Source organism: Plecotus auritus (genome assembly GCF_963455305.1).
Source record: "Plecotus auritus genome assembly, chromosome: 4".
Classification (NCBI taxonomy): domain Eukaryota; kingdom Metazoa; phylum Chordata; class Mammalia; order Chiroptera; family Vespertilionidae; genus Plecotus; species Plecotus auritus.
The window spans coordinates 114,996,114-115,012,976 of record NC_137775.1 but is presented as its reverse complement, the minus strand read 5'-3'; the positions used below and the strand labels follow the sequence as shown (position 1 = coordinate 115,012,976).

General features: G+C 36.4%; 1 protein-coding gene across 2 annotated transcripts in view; it reads left to right on the top strand.

The window, feature by feature from the left end:
* TFEC (transcription factor EC) overlaps window positions 1-16,863 on the top strand; it is a gene marked incomplete at its 5' end in the record, with an annotated part of 94,037 nt that overhangs the window by 50,483 nt on the left and 26,691 nt on the right. Inside the window, one exon of one of the 2 annotated variants that reach the window (XM_080663896.1) lies at window positions 13,456-13,521. The exons of the other annotated variant lie outside the window; for it this stretch is intronic. Within the exon in view, the coding sequence (XP_080520022.1) occupies window positions 13,456-13,521 (66 nt within the window). Of the gene's footprint in view, window positions 1-13,455; window positions 13,522-16,863 lie in introns of those variants that run through there. 2 annotated transcript variants of the gene reach the window in all.

Here is a 16,863-nt window from a genome sequence, read left to right as displayed (position 1 = left end):
TAGAGTAAAATGGCTAGTGGGATACTGAGCCAGGTGAGATAGCATAAACCAAGAATAAAGATGAGAAACAGCATGGGGTGAGTAGAAAGTGAGAAGCAGATTATGCAGATGGTGGTAAAAAGAGAGGCCAGAGAAGTAAGCAATAGACAAATCACATAAAGGCTGGTACCCTCTGTTAGACAATATTACATCCTTTAAGGGTTTAAATGTGGAGGCTATACTGACATAATCAGGTTTGACTTTAATACTACTCTGTCAGCTATGTAGGAGAAGAAGCCTGAGTTGAGAAGTTATTTCTGTAGTGCAGTGAGAGATGATGAGGCCCTCTATTTGAACATGTTAGGACTGAAGTAGCTGTGTGACCACCATGTGGAGATGCTGGTGACAGCTAGATATTCAAGTTTGCCTTGAGGAGAAATAATATAGACTGAAGCAAGAGATTTGAGAGTTGTCAGCATGCAGGTAGTACTTGAAAACTTAAATGAGAGAGTTCCTGGAGAGCATGAATCTACTGAGAAGAGTGGTGAACCAGGATAGGATTGAGGATATCACTAACCTTTAAGGGTGCTCAAAGGAGAGGGGCCATCAACATAATGTAAAAAGATAAGCAGTGTGGTGTCACTGGAGCTAAAGAAAGAGTTAGTTTATAGAAGAAAGGAATGATCCACACATTCAAACGTTGCAGTTGAGTCTAGAAAAATAAGGACTGAAAAATATCTATTGAATTTGGAAGTCAAAAAGTCAAAGAAAATAGCAACCAAAAGAATTTCTTTAGGATAGTAGGCAAAAGTCATTCCACCTTGAATTCAGAGTTTATAGCAGGGGGAGAAATTGAACTCCATGGATATTTGGGATGGTGTGCAGAAAGATAATAGGACAAAAGCATAGAGAGTAATAAATGAAAATTGTGCATTTGATCTGCCAGAGCGTCAAGATTGGATATAAAAGGAAGGTTGTATTTGATGAGTGAGATAATGGAATTCAGATTTTAGAAATGGAGTAATTTAGAGGATGACATGACCCACGGCATAGAGAATAGGTGAAGGGTTAAATTCAGATTTATAATCTTGATAGTGGTGAGCTACAATATTCATCAATAATTGTTGCTTTATTTTTACATAGAATTCTGATGGTTGTTACTGTAGGTATTTTTTAGGTGCATATGCCTTTATGATTGCTTGGTTTTATTTTTTCTTGAAAATCTGACCTTACATTTTATACAGCTTAATACTAAAGTTGTTACTGTGGCTTTCCTTATGGTCATATTTGTGGCACAACTTTTCACTTTGCTTTAAGCTTTCTCTATCATTTTATTTTAAATGTATCTCTTATAAATATACTATTGCAATACCTTTCTAAAATCAAATTTGAGAGATTCTTGGTTAGTTTGTTAACTTATTTACATTTTTGTAATTAGTGTACTATTAGGATATAATAGTTATCTTTTTTCATATTTTTTAATTACTGTACATTCTGTTTCCTTATTTGCCATCTTTTTTTTCTATCCACAATTGTACACTTTAAGTTTCTCTCTCTCTCTCTTTACTCCTAACTTTTAAAGTCACATGGTTATATGTTTTATTTTTAACATCTATATCATTGTTTAGCAATATCTATGTCATACCCTTAAGTAAAAATATATCTGAGTATGGTCATATGATCTCATCTCCTTCTTGTTCATATATATAAAATTTGTCATTTATATGACAAAATTTTTACTGCTATTTACTCATTATTTTTATATTTTGTATTGATTTCATAGTTGTATTTATCATCTGACTAAATTACCTCCTGAAAGAGTGTTTTTAAAAGTTTGTTGGTTTTTGTTTTAAAGCTTCTGAGTTTCTATGCCTAAGAAAAATTTTATCTCACCCATATATATTTTTGGTTGTAAATATTTAGGTTCAATGTAACCTACCTTCAATATTTCAAAAATTATCCATATTGTATTCTAGCACCCTATGATATTGAAAAGCTTGATTCTTGGTCTTTTGTAGACCTTTATTTTTAAATCACTTGCATCTTATAAATGATTTCCTTTGTCCTTGAACCTCATACTTTCTATGTCTATTATCTCCATTTTGATTTTAGTGTAAATAACATGTTCTTTTTTTGTATTTTATTATCTACATCTATCACTTTAAGGGTGCTTATTTTGCAGATTTGCAATTATGCTTTTGTCTGATCTGTTAATCCTATTTCATCTGATGCAAAATGTTGTATTTGTTGGTTTTTAAAAAATATCAATTAAATTCCAAGATGTTTTACTATGAAGAGTCTTGGAAGCTGTAAAGCAATGTTTTGGACTGGATTTTATATATTTAAATCAATTTCGGATAATAGAAGAACCAACTTCTTCAATAAATTAGGGGCAAATATAGTTATGTTGGTGGATGACAGAAATAAGAAATAGAGGTGTTAAAGGCAAAAACAGAGCCTCCAAGGAGGATGGAACTGTCACGTGTAGGAAAGAAAGGATTCTCTTTGAAAAAAGAGAAACCTTAGCATGGTTACAGGCAGGAGGGAAAAACATAGAAATGCAAGAGACTGTTATTTATGGTGTAAGCATCCAGGAAACATAAAGGGATGAATGACTTATTTGTAACTGTTACTGAAACTACCAGAGTACCCCAAAGAAAAATATTTATTTTAGGTCTTCACATTTGTTTGGAACACATTTACTGTCCAGTTAATGGCAGAAAGTGAATGAAGGAAATATCATGGCAAACAAAATAGAAGCAGAGGCATGGATACATAGGAAAAAAACTGACATGTCAGAGCGGAAGGGGTGTGGGGGACTGGCTGAAGAAGGTGAAGGGATAGCCCCAAACATATATGCATAACACATAGACACAGACAACAGTGTGGTGATAGCCAGAGGGAAAGGAGATGGGAGCTCTGTGGAGGTGGGGACTTTGCTTGGGGCGATGGGCATGCGATGCACTGTGCCGATGATGTTTTATTGAGTTTTACTTGAAACCTGCATGGTTTTGTGCACCGATGTCACCTCGGCAAATTAGTCAACTAAAAAATAATAAATTAAAAATATTCTCCCCTGGGAAAAGAAGAAATATCACAAAATTAAAATTTAAATTTAATGACACTAAATAATATACTATAAAACTTTCAGAGACTGGACTAACCAAAGAAACAAAACATGCATATTTATTATCCTAGATCCTCTTAATGCACATAGAATAACATCTAATGTTCAGACAATGGTCTAGAGCTACACTCTTGTATATGGTACCCACTAGCTGTATTATGTGGCTCTTTGAATTAATTTTAAATTAATTCAATGCAATCTTTAAAAATTGAATAAAACAAATTCACTTCCTCAGTTGCACTAGCCACATTTCAAAGCTCAGTAGCCATATGTGATTAGTTGCTGCTGTATTGACAGCACAAATTTAGGATATTCCCATTATTGCAGAAATTTTGTAGGACAGCACTGGTCTAGAGGATTTTACAATGTAAGTTTCTTGCCTATTTTTCAACTTTGTCTGAAACCTCTTTTGCCCTTGCTCACTCCATTTCCTTCCCATTGGTCCTCTCACTCTCAAATACTCTGAGCTTGCTCCTAACTTAGAGTCTTGGTATCTTTTGATTTCTTTCCAAAGTCTATCCTTCCCCATGTTATTCATGCCTCTGTCCAAATATCAGTAAATTCTTCTCTGACCATTTTCTAAAACAACACTTTTCCCCATCAGGATCTATTGACTTCCTGCTTTAATTTCTTCAGGCTGCTTTTATTGAGCTGTTTATTGGTGTTTCCTTAATAGAGCTTGAGCTCCAGGAGAGCACAGCCTTTGTGCTGTGTGTTTCTAGACTTCCAGTATTTACAACAAGGTCTTGAAATAAATATTGCTCAATAAATATTTGTTAAATTAAAATATGAATAATGTCCCGATTTTTTGGCATATGATCTTTGGGGGCATCATAGTAGATAGCTCTGAACATTTAATTCTCTAAAGTTTGCAGAAATTTTGCTTAGAAGATATGATTAACAGAATCATAAAATATTTTTATATGTATCCCAGAATTTACACCTGGTTTTCCTGCACATCATGGGAAATTCAGAGTATTACAAGTTATATGAATTCAGCATTCTCTCTCTGTGTTTACACATATTTTTAAAAATTTCACTAAAGAGATATAATGAGAAATAAGAGAGTTAGTAAAGCTAAAGAGAAGTGAAGGGGGCTGGCAAGCCTGGTATTTTTAAAATATAAGTTTTGTAAATCTCCAGCTAAAGTACAGAAGGAAAGCAAAGCTATTTTTTAAAGGAGTTGAGAAAGGGAGAAGAAAGCTTCAGGACTATAGAGCCAGATTTCCAGGATTTCAATCCTGCCTCTGTCATTCACAGCTACATATTCTGGAAAAAAATTATTAAACTTTATTTTCTCTCTATTTGTCATCTTTACAATGGACAAAATGATAATATCTACTTCACAGGGTTGTTGTGAAGATTAAATGAGCTGATATACACAAAGCACTTAGAACAGTGCCCAACATACCTCCTGTACTATATTAATGTTTGTTATCATTGCTATTTCAGGTGTCTATGATTATTATTTTGTTGTTATTAGAATATTATTATTATTTATTATGGAAAGTTGAATACATTTCCATGTAGTTTGTATTCATATTTGACCACTGATATTTGAATATCCAAATGTAAGATTCAATAGAAACATTTTAGATGAAAAATTAAAGTTTGTAGGAAGTCATCTTTTTATAAGTTAAGGATATAGGCTGTGGCCTGAGGTACTTTATGAATACTACACTGTATTTATGTAGATACTGATTTCCAAGGGACCAGCTCTTGGTGATTTGCCCAACCATCACCTGCCACTTGATGGAAGAAAATGCAAAAAAAAAAAAAAAAAAAGCAACATGGACCAGAGAGTGTCAGGATGACATCATTTTAAGCTGTAAAATAGTCAGGATTTTAATATACATATAACTTTAAATATTAAAACATTTAATGATGACTAAAATATTTTTCCTGCAAATTCAGGATGAAGCACAACTTTTATCATTCTACACAGTCTTCTAAATGTATTATATTTTGCTAGATGGAGGCCATTATTGAGGATATAATCAGTATGGAATCAAGTTTTAAAGAGGAAGGAACGGACTCTTCTCTGCTAATGAAAAGAATAGTGTTTCTAGACCTGAGGAGGTCAATGAGATTGAAATAAATAAAAATTTCTAATTATAAAAAATTAAATTTCTTAGTAAATGTTTTTTTTTCTTCTAAACTTTTGAAACAGACACAAGATAACAGATGAATATTGGAAAATATTGTTGCAGAAAAAAGATTATTTGATATTATTGAGGAAGATAGGTATCAGGGCTTGCACTATCCTATTTATCTAATCTCTAAAAACACCCATTTACTTATATATTTAATCTCTTACGGCATTTTCTGAGTGATTTAATCTTCAGATTTTCTGTTTGAAGCACAGAACATAATCAGACACCTCATAAGTTCATGACTGAATTTTGCTTAATTTACCATGACTAATAGCTATTAGATTCAGAGGCCCTACATCTTGTAAAATAAAGAAAATATAGTAATGTCAAAAATTACTTCTGAGAGAATAACTAGAAGTTAAAGATGAACTGAAAAAAGAGAGAATGTGTCTTAAAGCATGTGTCTCTGTTGGAATCAGCACTAATTCCTGGAATGATAGGCAATGAAGGGTTGATACTTTACCTCCCATTTTATTGCTGTTGCCTTCTCATTGTTTATTTATTAATCACTAAAAATGTTATCTGTAAAGAGTGCATAAACTCTTTTCACACATGTTGAAGAGTTATGCTTGGTTTGTTTGTTTATGGTTTTAGACTTTATAGAAAACATGATAAAATACAAAAGAATGTAGTGAATTGTTACTTAAAGCATATCATTTAAAGATAGTGAATTCTGACTGCGTTGCATAGTGTGGATACTGTTCATCAGTAATCAATGGGCTGGGCTATATTAATGATGGCTGTCTTAAGTTTAAGGACTTAAAAATTGGAGAAACCCCCCCCCCCCTTTTTTTGTTAATTCCCAAATAGACTATCTAAAGAGAGAAGTATGTCTTTCCTTTTTTTTTTTTTTTCTGATATGCAGCACCTCCACTTTATAACACGTTACAAATACTAGTTTTAACTCACAAAGATCAAATGAGGTTTTTTTGTCTGGCAGCCATTTATTGCCCAGATGGTAAATTGAGGGAAAACATAAACAGAGGGAGAAGAAAACTGAAGAAGAATTAGAAGAAATGCTCCTTATATGTCCCTGAAGAATTTTTTATCTATGGATTTTATATAATGTAAGATTTTTTCTTTATTTTGTAAGCTAATTGTGTCAGGATATTCTGATTATAATAACTAGATGCATTCTAATGGATACATTTGGTTAGGTTTGGCAACAGAAGAGAAGGGGAGCTTCTTTTTCCCTTAGTTCCAGCTAAATCCCTGGGATAATTCTTATTAGAGCAACTTCTGTCACATATCTATACCTAATCCAACTTCTCTCAATCTTGGGCCAGCCCTAGAGCTATGGATTGAGCAGCTCCACACAACAAATTACCTAGATTGAGTGAGAACCAGGAGAACAGGAGTTGTTACCAAAATAAATGTGAATGAATTCTAGTGAGGTTAAACAACAGTTGTCTATTATAGTAAGCTTAAAAAGTGAGGGTACTTACAAATACTACCGTGTTTCCCCGAAAATAAAACATCCTCTGAAAATAAGACCTACTTACAGGTTTCCTTCTGAGTGAAATATAAGGCATCCCTCAAAAATAAGGCCCCCAGGCTCTGTCTCAGAATGAAAATTAATTTACCGTAAACTGGTCGCTAGGGCCGCCCTGACTGGCGTCTAGCAACCAGTGACATTACGCGGAGTCCTGATATCACTGCTGTGTGGAGGCGGAGCGGAGGTCGGAGTGAGCGGTGAGCTCAGGCGGGAGAGAGGAGGAGACTTTCGCAGATGCGTGTAGAACAGGAGGATTAGAGCGGACGGGACGCGGCGAAGGTGGTGAGTGCTGGTCTGTCTCTGGTGACACTACCTGATGCTCGTGGCCGCCTTCATGATGACTGAAGGTTCTCAGTCAGTGGCAGACCCTGCTCCAGCCCAGATCCAGGCCCCAGCAAGCCCAGTGACAGTCCCCAGGCAGGCCCCAGGGGGTAAATGTCTGATAAAGGGGTAGGGGGGATGTCTGGTGAAGGTGTTCAGTGGCACAGGGGTGGGGGGAGGGGGATCACTTAAAATGACACAGGAGGATCAGAGGGGACAATCAAAATGACACAGGAGGATCAGAGGGGACAATCAAAATGACACAGGAGGATCAAAAGGGGTTACTAAAATGGTAATCCCCCCTCTGATTCTCCTGTGCCATTTTGATTCCCCCTTCTGATCCCCCCTGTGTCATTTTGAGTGATCCCCCTCCCCCCACCTTGATACCCCAATTCCTTTTTTTTTACCCCTACGGTCGAAATGAGCGTAAAAAGAAAAAGCTACTCCGTGGAGTACAAGAAAGGAATCGTGGAAGACTCTTGGGGCCAAAATCTTACTGCTTTCTGCAAAGAGAAGATGTTGAGTATCCGATTGGTCTGAAAATGGCGAGCAGAGTATGGTAACCTCATTGAACAAGTGGACAAGGGAAATGCTAAAAAGCGCAAGTGTGGATCAGGTCGGCAACCATTATTTTTCGAGCTGGAAGACCTGATCTGTGAATGGGTTGTTGACAGGAGAGCAAAGGCTTTGGTTGTGAATAGGGCTCAGATTCAAGAATTTGCCCTTGCAATGGCACCACAGTTTGACATAGCCCCCGAAGACTTCAAAGCATCACAACACTGGCTGGATAATTTCCTTCAGCGAAGTGAACTGTCTTTAAGAAGATCTACAACATTGTTTAGGTTGGAAGATACTCAAGTTATTAAGCGAGCACTTGCATTCAAGTCCTTTATTGATGATGCTGACTTCTCTAAATACAATCTTCCCAACATGATTGCTATGGATGAAACTGCAGTGTTTATGGGCCAATCATCTCAAACAACAATTGAACAGTGGGGTGCCTCCTTAGCGTACATTCCCTCCACTGCTTACGAAAGTGCACGTGTTTCCTGTATTTTGGCAATTCATCTGGATGGCACTAAAATCCCACCTTTAATCATTTCTAAGGGCAAGAAGGAAAAGATTGAAGGTGTTTTGGGCATTTTTATTCTTGAAACTGAAAAAGCCTGGGCCACACAAGCAGTTATAAGGAAGTAGGCAGATTTAATGTTGCCGCTTGTTATGCGAGGGAGCCAAAGAGGTCTGCTAGTCTGGGATGCAGCCAGCACTCACCGCGCTAAAGACATGAAGACATTTCTTCACGAAAGAAAAATAGATCAGATAATGATTCCTGCAGGAATGACGGCCTATCTCCAGACTCTTGATATTGCAATAAACAAGCCATTCAAAGACAATTTGCGCAGGAAATTAATGACTACATTGAAAATAGAATGGAGAGAAATCAGCGTGGAAACTTTGTGAAACCTAAACTGCAACAAGTTGTGACTTGGGTGAAGAATTCATGGGAGAAAATCACTGACAGTTGCATTGCAAATGCACTGCGAGCAGGCTACCTTGACAAGAAGTACTCATTTAAAGACAGTGCTATTGCTAAACATGAGAGATTTGGTCCACTGATTCTGAAAGAAATGGAGTCACAAGAAATTTACCAGGAAATTCAGGAATTGGATTGTTATGATGATGTTCCAGAAGATGATGACATGATTGTCATTGAATAAATGAGTAAATTCTTGATACTGTAGGATTCAGTTTTTCTGGTTTGTGTTGACAACTACCGTACTACCGTACCGTATACAGGGTATAAATTTCCTTTATTTTCATTTAACAATAAATGTGTACTGTATTCTTCTTCATGGAAAAATAAGACATCCCCTGAAAATAAGACCTAGCGTGTCTTTGGGGCAAAAATTATTATAAGACACTGTCTTATTTTCGGGGAAACACAGTAATTATTATTAACTAGAGGCTGGTGCCCAGATTTATGCACCGGTGGGGTTCCTCAGGCTGGCCTGTGCCCTCTCTCAATCTGGGATGCCTCGGGGGATTTTGGACTACCAGTTTTGACTTGCAGGGATCAGGCTGAAACCGGCAGTCCAACATCCCCCAAGGGATGTAGTTGGAGAGGATCCCGGATCGGGCGCTGCACCGCTCCTGCTTATCCCAGCCCTGTTGTGCCTGCCTCTGCTGCAGCTCAGTAGCACACTGCTGAGGAGGCAGGAAAGCCTTGTGCTGCCGCAGCTGCGCTTGCCAGTCATTAGCCCGGTGTCTGGCGCCCACTGGTCAGCTGAGAGCACACTAACCACCAGGGGCAGCTCCTGCATTGAGTGTCTGCCCCCCGGTGGTCAGTGCACGCCATAGCGATCTGTCGACCGGTCATTAGGTTGTTCAGTCGCTTAGGCTTTTATATATATAGATTTTTCACCTACTTTTGACTGGCAGTTTTATAAGTATATTTTTCTCTAGTTCTCATACAAATAGGCAACATCTCTGGGACAGTCTACTGTGTGCTCTTAGACACTGTACGGCTCCTTTGCTGTGTGGTCTCACTAGAAAAAACTGGGATGTCAGTTAGCTAACATTTATCCCAGATCACTGCTCATAGGCTTAACTAAGACTCATGGTGTAACTTCTGTTCGTGGGAAACTTGGAAGCTGCTGACTTGTAGCTTGGGTTACTTGTGAAAGTTCTTCAAATTAATCTAGGTTGAATGAAATAGTTCAAGATTGTCACAGATCTTTTTAGCCCACATATTTCTGATCAAGAAATGAATTCAGTAGATTCATGAATTGAGTGACTGGACTCAGAATAATTAAACAGAAGTTACATCTCAATTTTTATTTGATCAATAAATTGAACCACCTATAAATTAATTCTTACCGCAACAACTATGTAAACAGGATTGGAAAGGGTCAAAGAGCAAGAAACATTTAAGCAAATCAATTGTGCTTTCCTCAACAACTTACCCTTCTAGTTTTCCAATCTCCTTAGTGTGAATGGTATTTTTCTCTTCCCTATTTGGTAGTCATCTTCTCACATGATGATATCCTAGAGCTCATTATAACCAATTTCTCTAGCCCATAACATTTTTATTTTACACTTTTTGGCCATTACATCCTGTTTTTTCCTAGTGTTCTTACTTCACCAATTGTTGAAGCTGTGGAGACCCCATATTAATTGATTGACTCTATCACTGTTTTCAATAGCTATTACTTCCAACTCACAACATTTTAAAATTTTCTTCTTTAACCTGCCTAGAGTGTTTGGTCAAGCACCATAACCAATACTCTTGCAAATGCTCTTAACATGTTATCAGTTTCTTTCATGTTATTCTCCTGACAAAACCCCAACCCTAGTTAAGCTTATTTCTCATCTTATTCCACATCTTCATCTAAACAGCGGATGGATAAAATTTTACCACAATTCTCGTGGTACTCACCTCAAATACATCATCAAAGTTTCGCTGGGGCTCTCACTACTTCCAGATAATGCTATCACCATTCCCTGGCAAAACTTCCCATTAATTAAGACAACATTTTAATATCTCCTCTCTCTTCTCAAATCTCCATGATTCCTTGTCCATGCTCAATTTTTCAGCTAATTTCTCTTTCACAACATTTTTCAGAAATAAAATATATGCAATCAGATTAGAATGTACTCATTAGCTTTTATCACCAGTCCTACTAAACCATTTGTATATGCTTTCATTTTCTTCTGCCATCCCTTCTATAAAAATAGAATAATTGTCCTAGCTCATACTCTAAAACCAGCTCTACTACTTGTGTCCTAGACCCCACTCATTCTTATCTTCTTAGCAGTTTCCTTCTCTAAATAGCAACTCCTCATATCATCAGTCTATTCTGATCTAATGGGTTATACATAGTAGCATCACACTAGTTTTTAATAAGACTCTTTAAAAATAAAAACAAATGAATCAACTCCCTTTGGATACATTTTCTCTCTGGTTACCACACCATTCCATGACTCCCCTTATCCAAAAAAACTTACTGCTTCCATTTTTCACTCTGCCTTCATTTCTTCACCATTCATTCTCTACTCTTGGATAGAACTGTTATCCTCACACTTCTAAAAGGAATCTTAAAACCAACCAATGTAAAAAAAAAGAACACCAAACCAAAACAAAACAAAACAAAACAACAACCAAAAAACAATAAATGCAGAAGCCAAAAATAAATTCTCCATTCTCAGCTGACTTGGCTTCTCGGTGGCATTTGCCATGGTTGACCACTATCTCCCTCTCCAAGTACTACCAGGGATTCTGTGGCACCATATTTTCTGGGTTTACACCACCTTGCTGGTTCTTTCTCCTCTAAGATTTGTCTAATTGCTAAAGTGTCCCCAAGCTCAAACTAACAGACCCTCTTTTCTCATGTATCTATACATCCTATAGGTAATATCAACCCATTCCAGCCTAGATTTCTCCCTTAGATGCTAGACTGATATATTCTACTGTTTACTTGACATCCTTAGTGTTTCTAAGTACATCAAACTTAATATGACTGAAAAGAAGCTTTTTGTTTCCCCCAATCTGCTTTTAGCTTATTTTGAAACCCCCAAGTAATTTCCCCTCTCTTCTATCTTACTCCCACACTTCCACATCTATCAATATGCCCTTCTAAACAGTATCCAAAACTGCCTGAATTGCATAGCTTCTTATCTGCTCCTCTACTAAAACATTTTCCAGGCTACCGTCATGTCTAACTCGAACTTCAGAAACAGACCCCAACCTAACTTCCCTGCTATTTCTTGTCCCTTATAACTCTTCTTTACACAGTAATCAGAATGATCCTCACAACGCAATAATTAGATCCTGTTTCTCTTTGCGTAACATTCTATTAACTTCCTGGAATCTTCAGAATATAATACAGACACTTTACTAGAGTCAGCATTTTCCTTTAACCTTGGGTTTTGGCCTTGACAGCCTTCTTTCTGCTCCTTGAACACAGCAGCATATTATCATCTTAGGATCACTGAATTTCCTTTACGTGGTTTGGAATACTCCTGTTCTAGATCTTTGATTAGAAGCCTTCTTTTGTTTCAGACATTTAGTCAGTATCACCTTGTCAGAGAATCCTTCCACAATCACCCTTGCTAAAAAACACCATCCCACCTCTCCCTAAATCAATACCATTCCCTCTTACATTTATGATTTGAGTAATAAAAATTATCCTATTTATTATTTTACTAGAGGCCTGATGCACGAAATTTGTGTAAGAGTAGGCCTTCCTTCCCCTGGCTGCTGGCACTGGCTTCCCTCTGGAACCTGGGACCCAGGCTTCCCTCACAGCCCCGGCTTCGTCCAGAAGGTCGTCCAGTCTAATTAGCCTATTACACTTTTATTATTATAGATGTACTTATCCCTAGACAATAAACTCCTTGAAAATAGTGTTTTTGTCTGTCTTGTTCACTGCTGTTTCTGGAGTCTAGGACAGTGACCTGTTCATTATTTCATTTTCAGTAGCCTGCACAATGCCTAGCACATCATAGGTACTAAGCAAATGCATATTGAATACATACTATAAAATTCACACAGGGCATTGAAAACATTTTTCCTATTATCCAGTACTATTTAGAAATTTTTTAATGGAAAAAAAAGCAGTAGCGGTAAGGATAACAACAATAACAGTAGCTACTATATCTTGGGAACTTATGTGACAAAGATAGGGCAAAAGCTTATTGTGAAAATTGCATTTAAACAACACAACAAACATATGCAATAGAGACTATTATTACCTATTACTAGTTTACAACGAGGAAAGAGGTTTAAAGTTCAGCAAGTCACTCAAGTCCATACCGATAGCGAACCACAGGGAAGGGGTTTGAATCCAGTCCTGTATGATTCCAAATGCAGCAAACCTACCCAATCAGCTGTGCCTGCAGCTTCAGAGGAAGTGCAGAATCTTGGTATTTGAAGGGACATTCGCCCAATCTAATCCTCTGCCACACTTTGGCTGAATGCTTGTTTAGCCTCTGAGTTTAGATATGCTTCCCTATAATTTGCACTCATTGGTCTAGTTTCACCCCTTCCTTTCAAGTGACATGGTTGTGCATAGTAAGTAATTTCTTTTATCATATATAGGTATTTTTCAGTCAGGTGTCTGTAAATGCTGGTGGCATTTGGCAATCTCAGTAAACTGTCATAGTTCAAGATGATTCCAGAGGGGAGGACTGAGTAAATATTAACAACCCCCTGTGCTTGGTTGGAACTTGAAAGGACTGCGTAACATCAACAAGCAAGCTTTTCTCTGTCACAGTCTAGACCAGATTAGTCTTAAAGTCCAAGGAAGAGCCAAAGTTCACCTTAGTGCAGACATCTCTGCACGGCGCTCCTGGTTATTGTTTGTAAGTTTAAGGAAAAGAAAATGATGAAGGAGAAAGAGAAAACCATTGCTATTGTGAAGGTTATAGACACTTCAAAGTTAAAACTGGTGAGCAAGTACATTTTGGCATTCTTTCAATGTTTGGAGATGAAACTACCTGAAATACTGAACTTAAACTTTATAAACTAATATCAGTGAAATAAGGAATGTTTAAATTGAGCTTTGAAATGTATAATATATAATCCACTGTATTAACAAGCTTGTTTACTGTCAAGATAGTTTTTAGTGCTCAGAATTGCAATAAGCTTTTTTTAAGTACAAACATTTGTTAAAAATAAAAGAATGTTTTATTGTGACTGTTATAAAAAAGTGGAGTTCCACTAATTATTTATTGTAGTGTTTACATTAAAATAATGACTTTTTTATTCATTTAGAACTACATAAATTACATGCATATAAAGTGTATGATACAAAAGTATTTACAAGTCATCATTCCTGTTTTGTATTTTATCTTTTCTATTTGAGTTATAGGCCAAACAAGTACAAGGGATCTCCCACTCCTGCTCCACACATTATTTTCATTTACTCAGAATAGAACAATAATAATAACACAGTGGGACTTTTCAATGTTTGTCACTCAAACTTCATAGCTCTACTTTAGCAAATAAAGTTAGCAGGAGATCAGTTGTGTGTGTCTTAAAACCAAAAAAAATATATAGTTGAATACATTTAAAGTAATAAATACCCGAAAGGACAGAAAATAATATTTAAATGCCAGCTTTTCAAGTATGCATACATTGTGTGTATAAGCTCCTCCGCAGTGCTCCCTCTTTATGCCTAAAGTTTACCTTTTTTTTTTTTTTTTTGGTTTATAGCTATTTTGTCTAATAGTCTCATGCTCACTTTGACCATTTTAGGTTCACAATGAATGTCTTCATAGAAAGGCAAAATAGAGAATCCAAAGAAATCAAAATTTTCTGTTTCCCATAAAGCTCACACTAAATATATAATATAGATATAGATATATAGATATCATGCATACACATACATATATAAGGGTTCAGGATTTAAATTTTTTTTTACTATTTATATTGAAAAATATCTGGAAATTATATATACATACTTTAACATATAAGAAAAGATATGTATATATAAGAAAATAATTTTCCTTATATGTATCTTTCCTTATATGTTAAAGTGTGTATACATTTTATTATATCTTTTCTTACAATGAGATTATCTGGGAGATAGTTATATCACACATATTCACAAACATAGAATATGCATGATACATATGTATATATTATATCTGTATGCATATGTACAAATATATATCTCAAAAAATTATCTGGGTTTCAGATAAATACTCAATTTTCAGGAATATGGTGAGTATAGACTATGATGCCCTCTCTTTTGCTGAGTGACATACTTGAAAAGGGGTAGGACAATATATAAATTAAAATTTTAAATCATGGCTAGGTTAATTAGTCTTATAAGGTTTTAGTGAAGAAAAATAAATCAGACTGTCATGAGGAAGTGTGTTAGAGATGATTGGGACCTTAAATTGAGGTTTAGAACACAGGTTGGCTTTTGATACTTAATGAGGACTTTTGTGGTGCAGAAAATAGCAATTGGAAAGAATAAAACTGAGAAAATATGGCCCAGTGGATCCCAACTTTTCTGAGCATTCAAAACAGTTCTTGCTGTTATAAGTGTTATGGCAAGGACCCTTTCTATAATAGGGTCGGTAGTAAGGAATCCAGCCTTTTTGTCAGACAGACTTAGGTTTAAATCCCAGTTCCCCTATTTATTATTATTTTTAAAATTTATCTTTGTTGGTGAAAGTATTACAGATGTCCCCTTTGGTTTTTTCCCCCATCGAACCTCTCCATCCCACTCCCGCTCCTCCCAGGCCTTCACCACTCTATTTATGCATATAAGTTCCCTGGTTAATCACTCCCTTCTCCCCCCCATACAGCCTTCCCTCTGAAATTCATCAGTCAACTCCATGTTTCTGTCTCTGGATATCTTTTGTTCATCAGTTTATTTTGTTCATTAGATTCCACATATGAGTGAGATCATGTGATACTTATCTTTCTCTGACTGGTTTATTTTGCTTAGCATAAAGCTCTCCATGTTCATCCACGCTTTTGCAAATGGTACAAGTTCTTTCTTTTTTGCTGCCATGTAGTATTTCATTGTGTGAATGCACCACAGCTCTTTTAATCCACTCAACTACTGATGGGCACTTGGACTATTTCCAAGTTGTAGCTATTGTAAATTGCACTGCTATGAACATAGGGTGCATCTATTTTTTCTGTTTGATGTTTCAGGATTCTTAGGATATATTCCTAGAAGTGGGATCACTGGATCAAATGTGAGTTCCATTTTTAATTTTTTTTGAGGAAACTCTATACTATTTTTCACCAACTTCCACCAAGCCCCCTATTTATATAACTGTATGGCCTTGAGATAATTACTTAGTTATTTTTTTAGAGTTTTAATTATTTTATATTTAAAATAGTAATTATGATACCTCATAGAGCTGTTATAAAGATTACTAAAGATGTTATTAGTTATTATTATAAAGCATGCTTAGCTTAATAGCTGGCAAAAATAAATACTCAACTATCTATGACAGAGTATATATGTTATGATAATGTTTATATTTTATTATCTTTAAAAATATTCTATGTATGAATTCATAGATAGATTCCTTGTGGCAATACTGTTTCCATCACCCTCTCCCTCCCACTGGAGTCTGAAATCTTTTGTTGGAAGCCATGACTTAGGGTATGTGTATGTGGTGATGAGAAATCTTAAAAACACTTGACAACAGTGTTAAATAATGTTGACTAGATAATGTAGGGCCAACAAGATTTTGAAAGCTAGATAAAAGAATTTGACTTTAATATATGAGTTAAAGGGGAGATATTTTATACTTTAGATTTTGAGCTTGAATAAATCAGAGGAAGTTGTATATTTTAAACAGAAGTTGGTCTTAGAGGATCAGTTGGGAATTGAGAGGAATGGAGGGATACTAGATAAAGGGACATAATTTATGCTTACGGCCCTGTGGATCATGAGTTACAAGAACAGAGAAAACACTGTCTGCGCCATCTTGATCCGGAAAGTGGAGCTTATCTGAAGCCTGAGAATCCACAACTGCGGCACCCCAGGAACAGCTGCGAGCCCCAGAACAACGCTCCCCAACTGGCGCAAGCACACGGGTTCAGAGGAGCTCTACACTCCACCACGGAAAGGTCAGATTTCGCCTGGGATAAGGAGAGAGAGAACTACATAACCAGACACCCAGAGAAGAGAGACCATGGGGAGACAAAGAAGCAGCCCGCATATGAAAGAAAAGCAGGCATCACCAGAAAAGGAAGTAAACGAAATGGAGGCAAGCAACCTTCCAGAAAAAGAATTCAGAGAAATGGTCATAAGGTG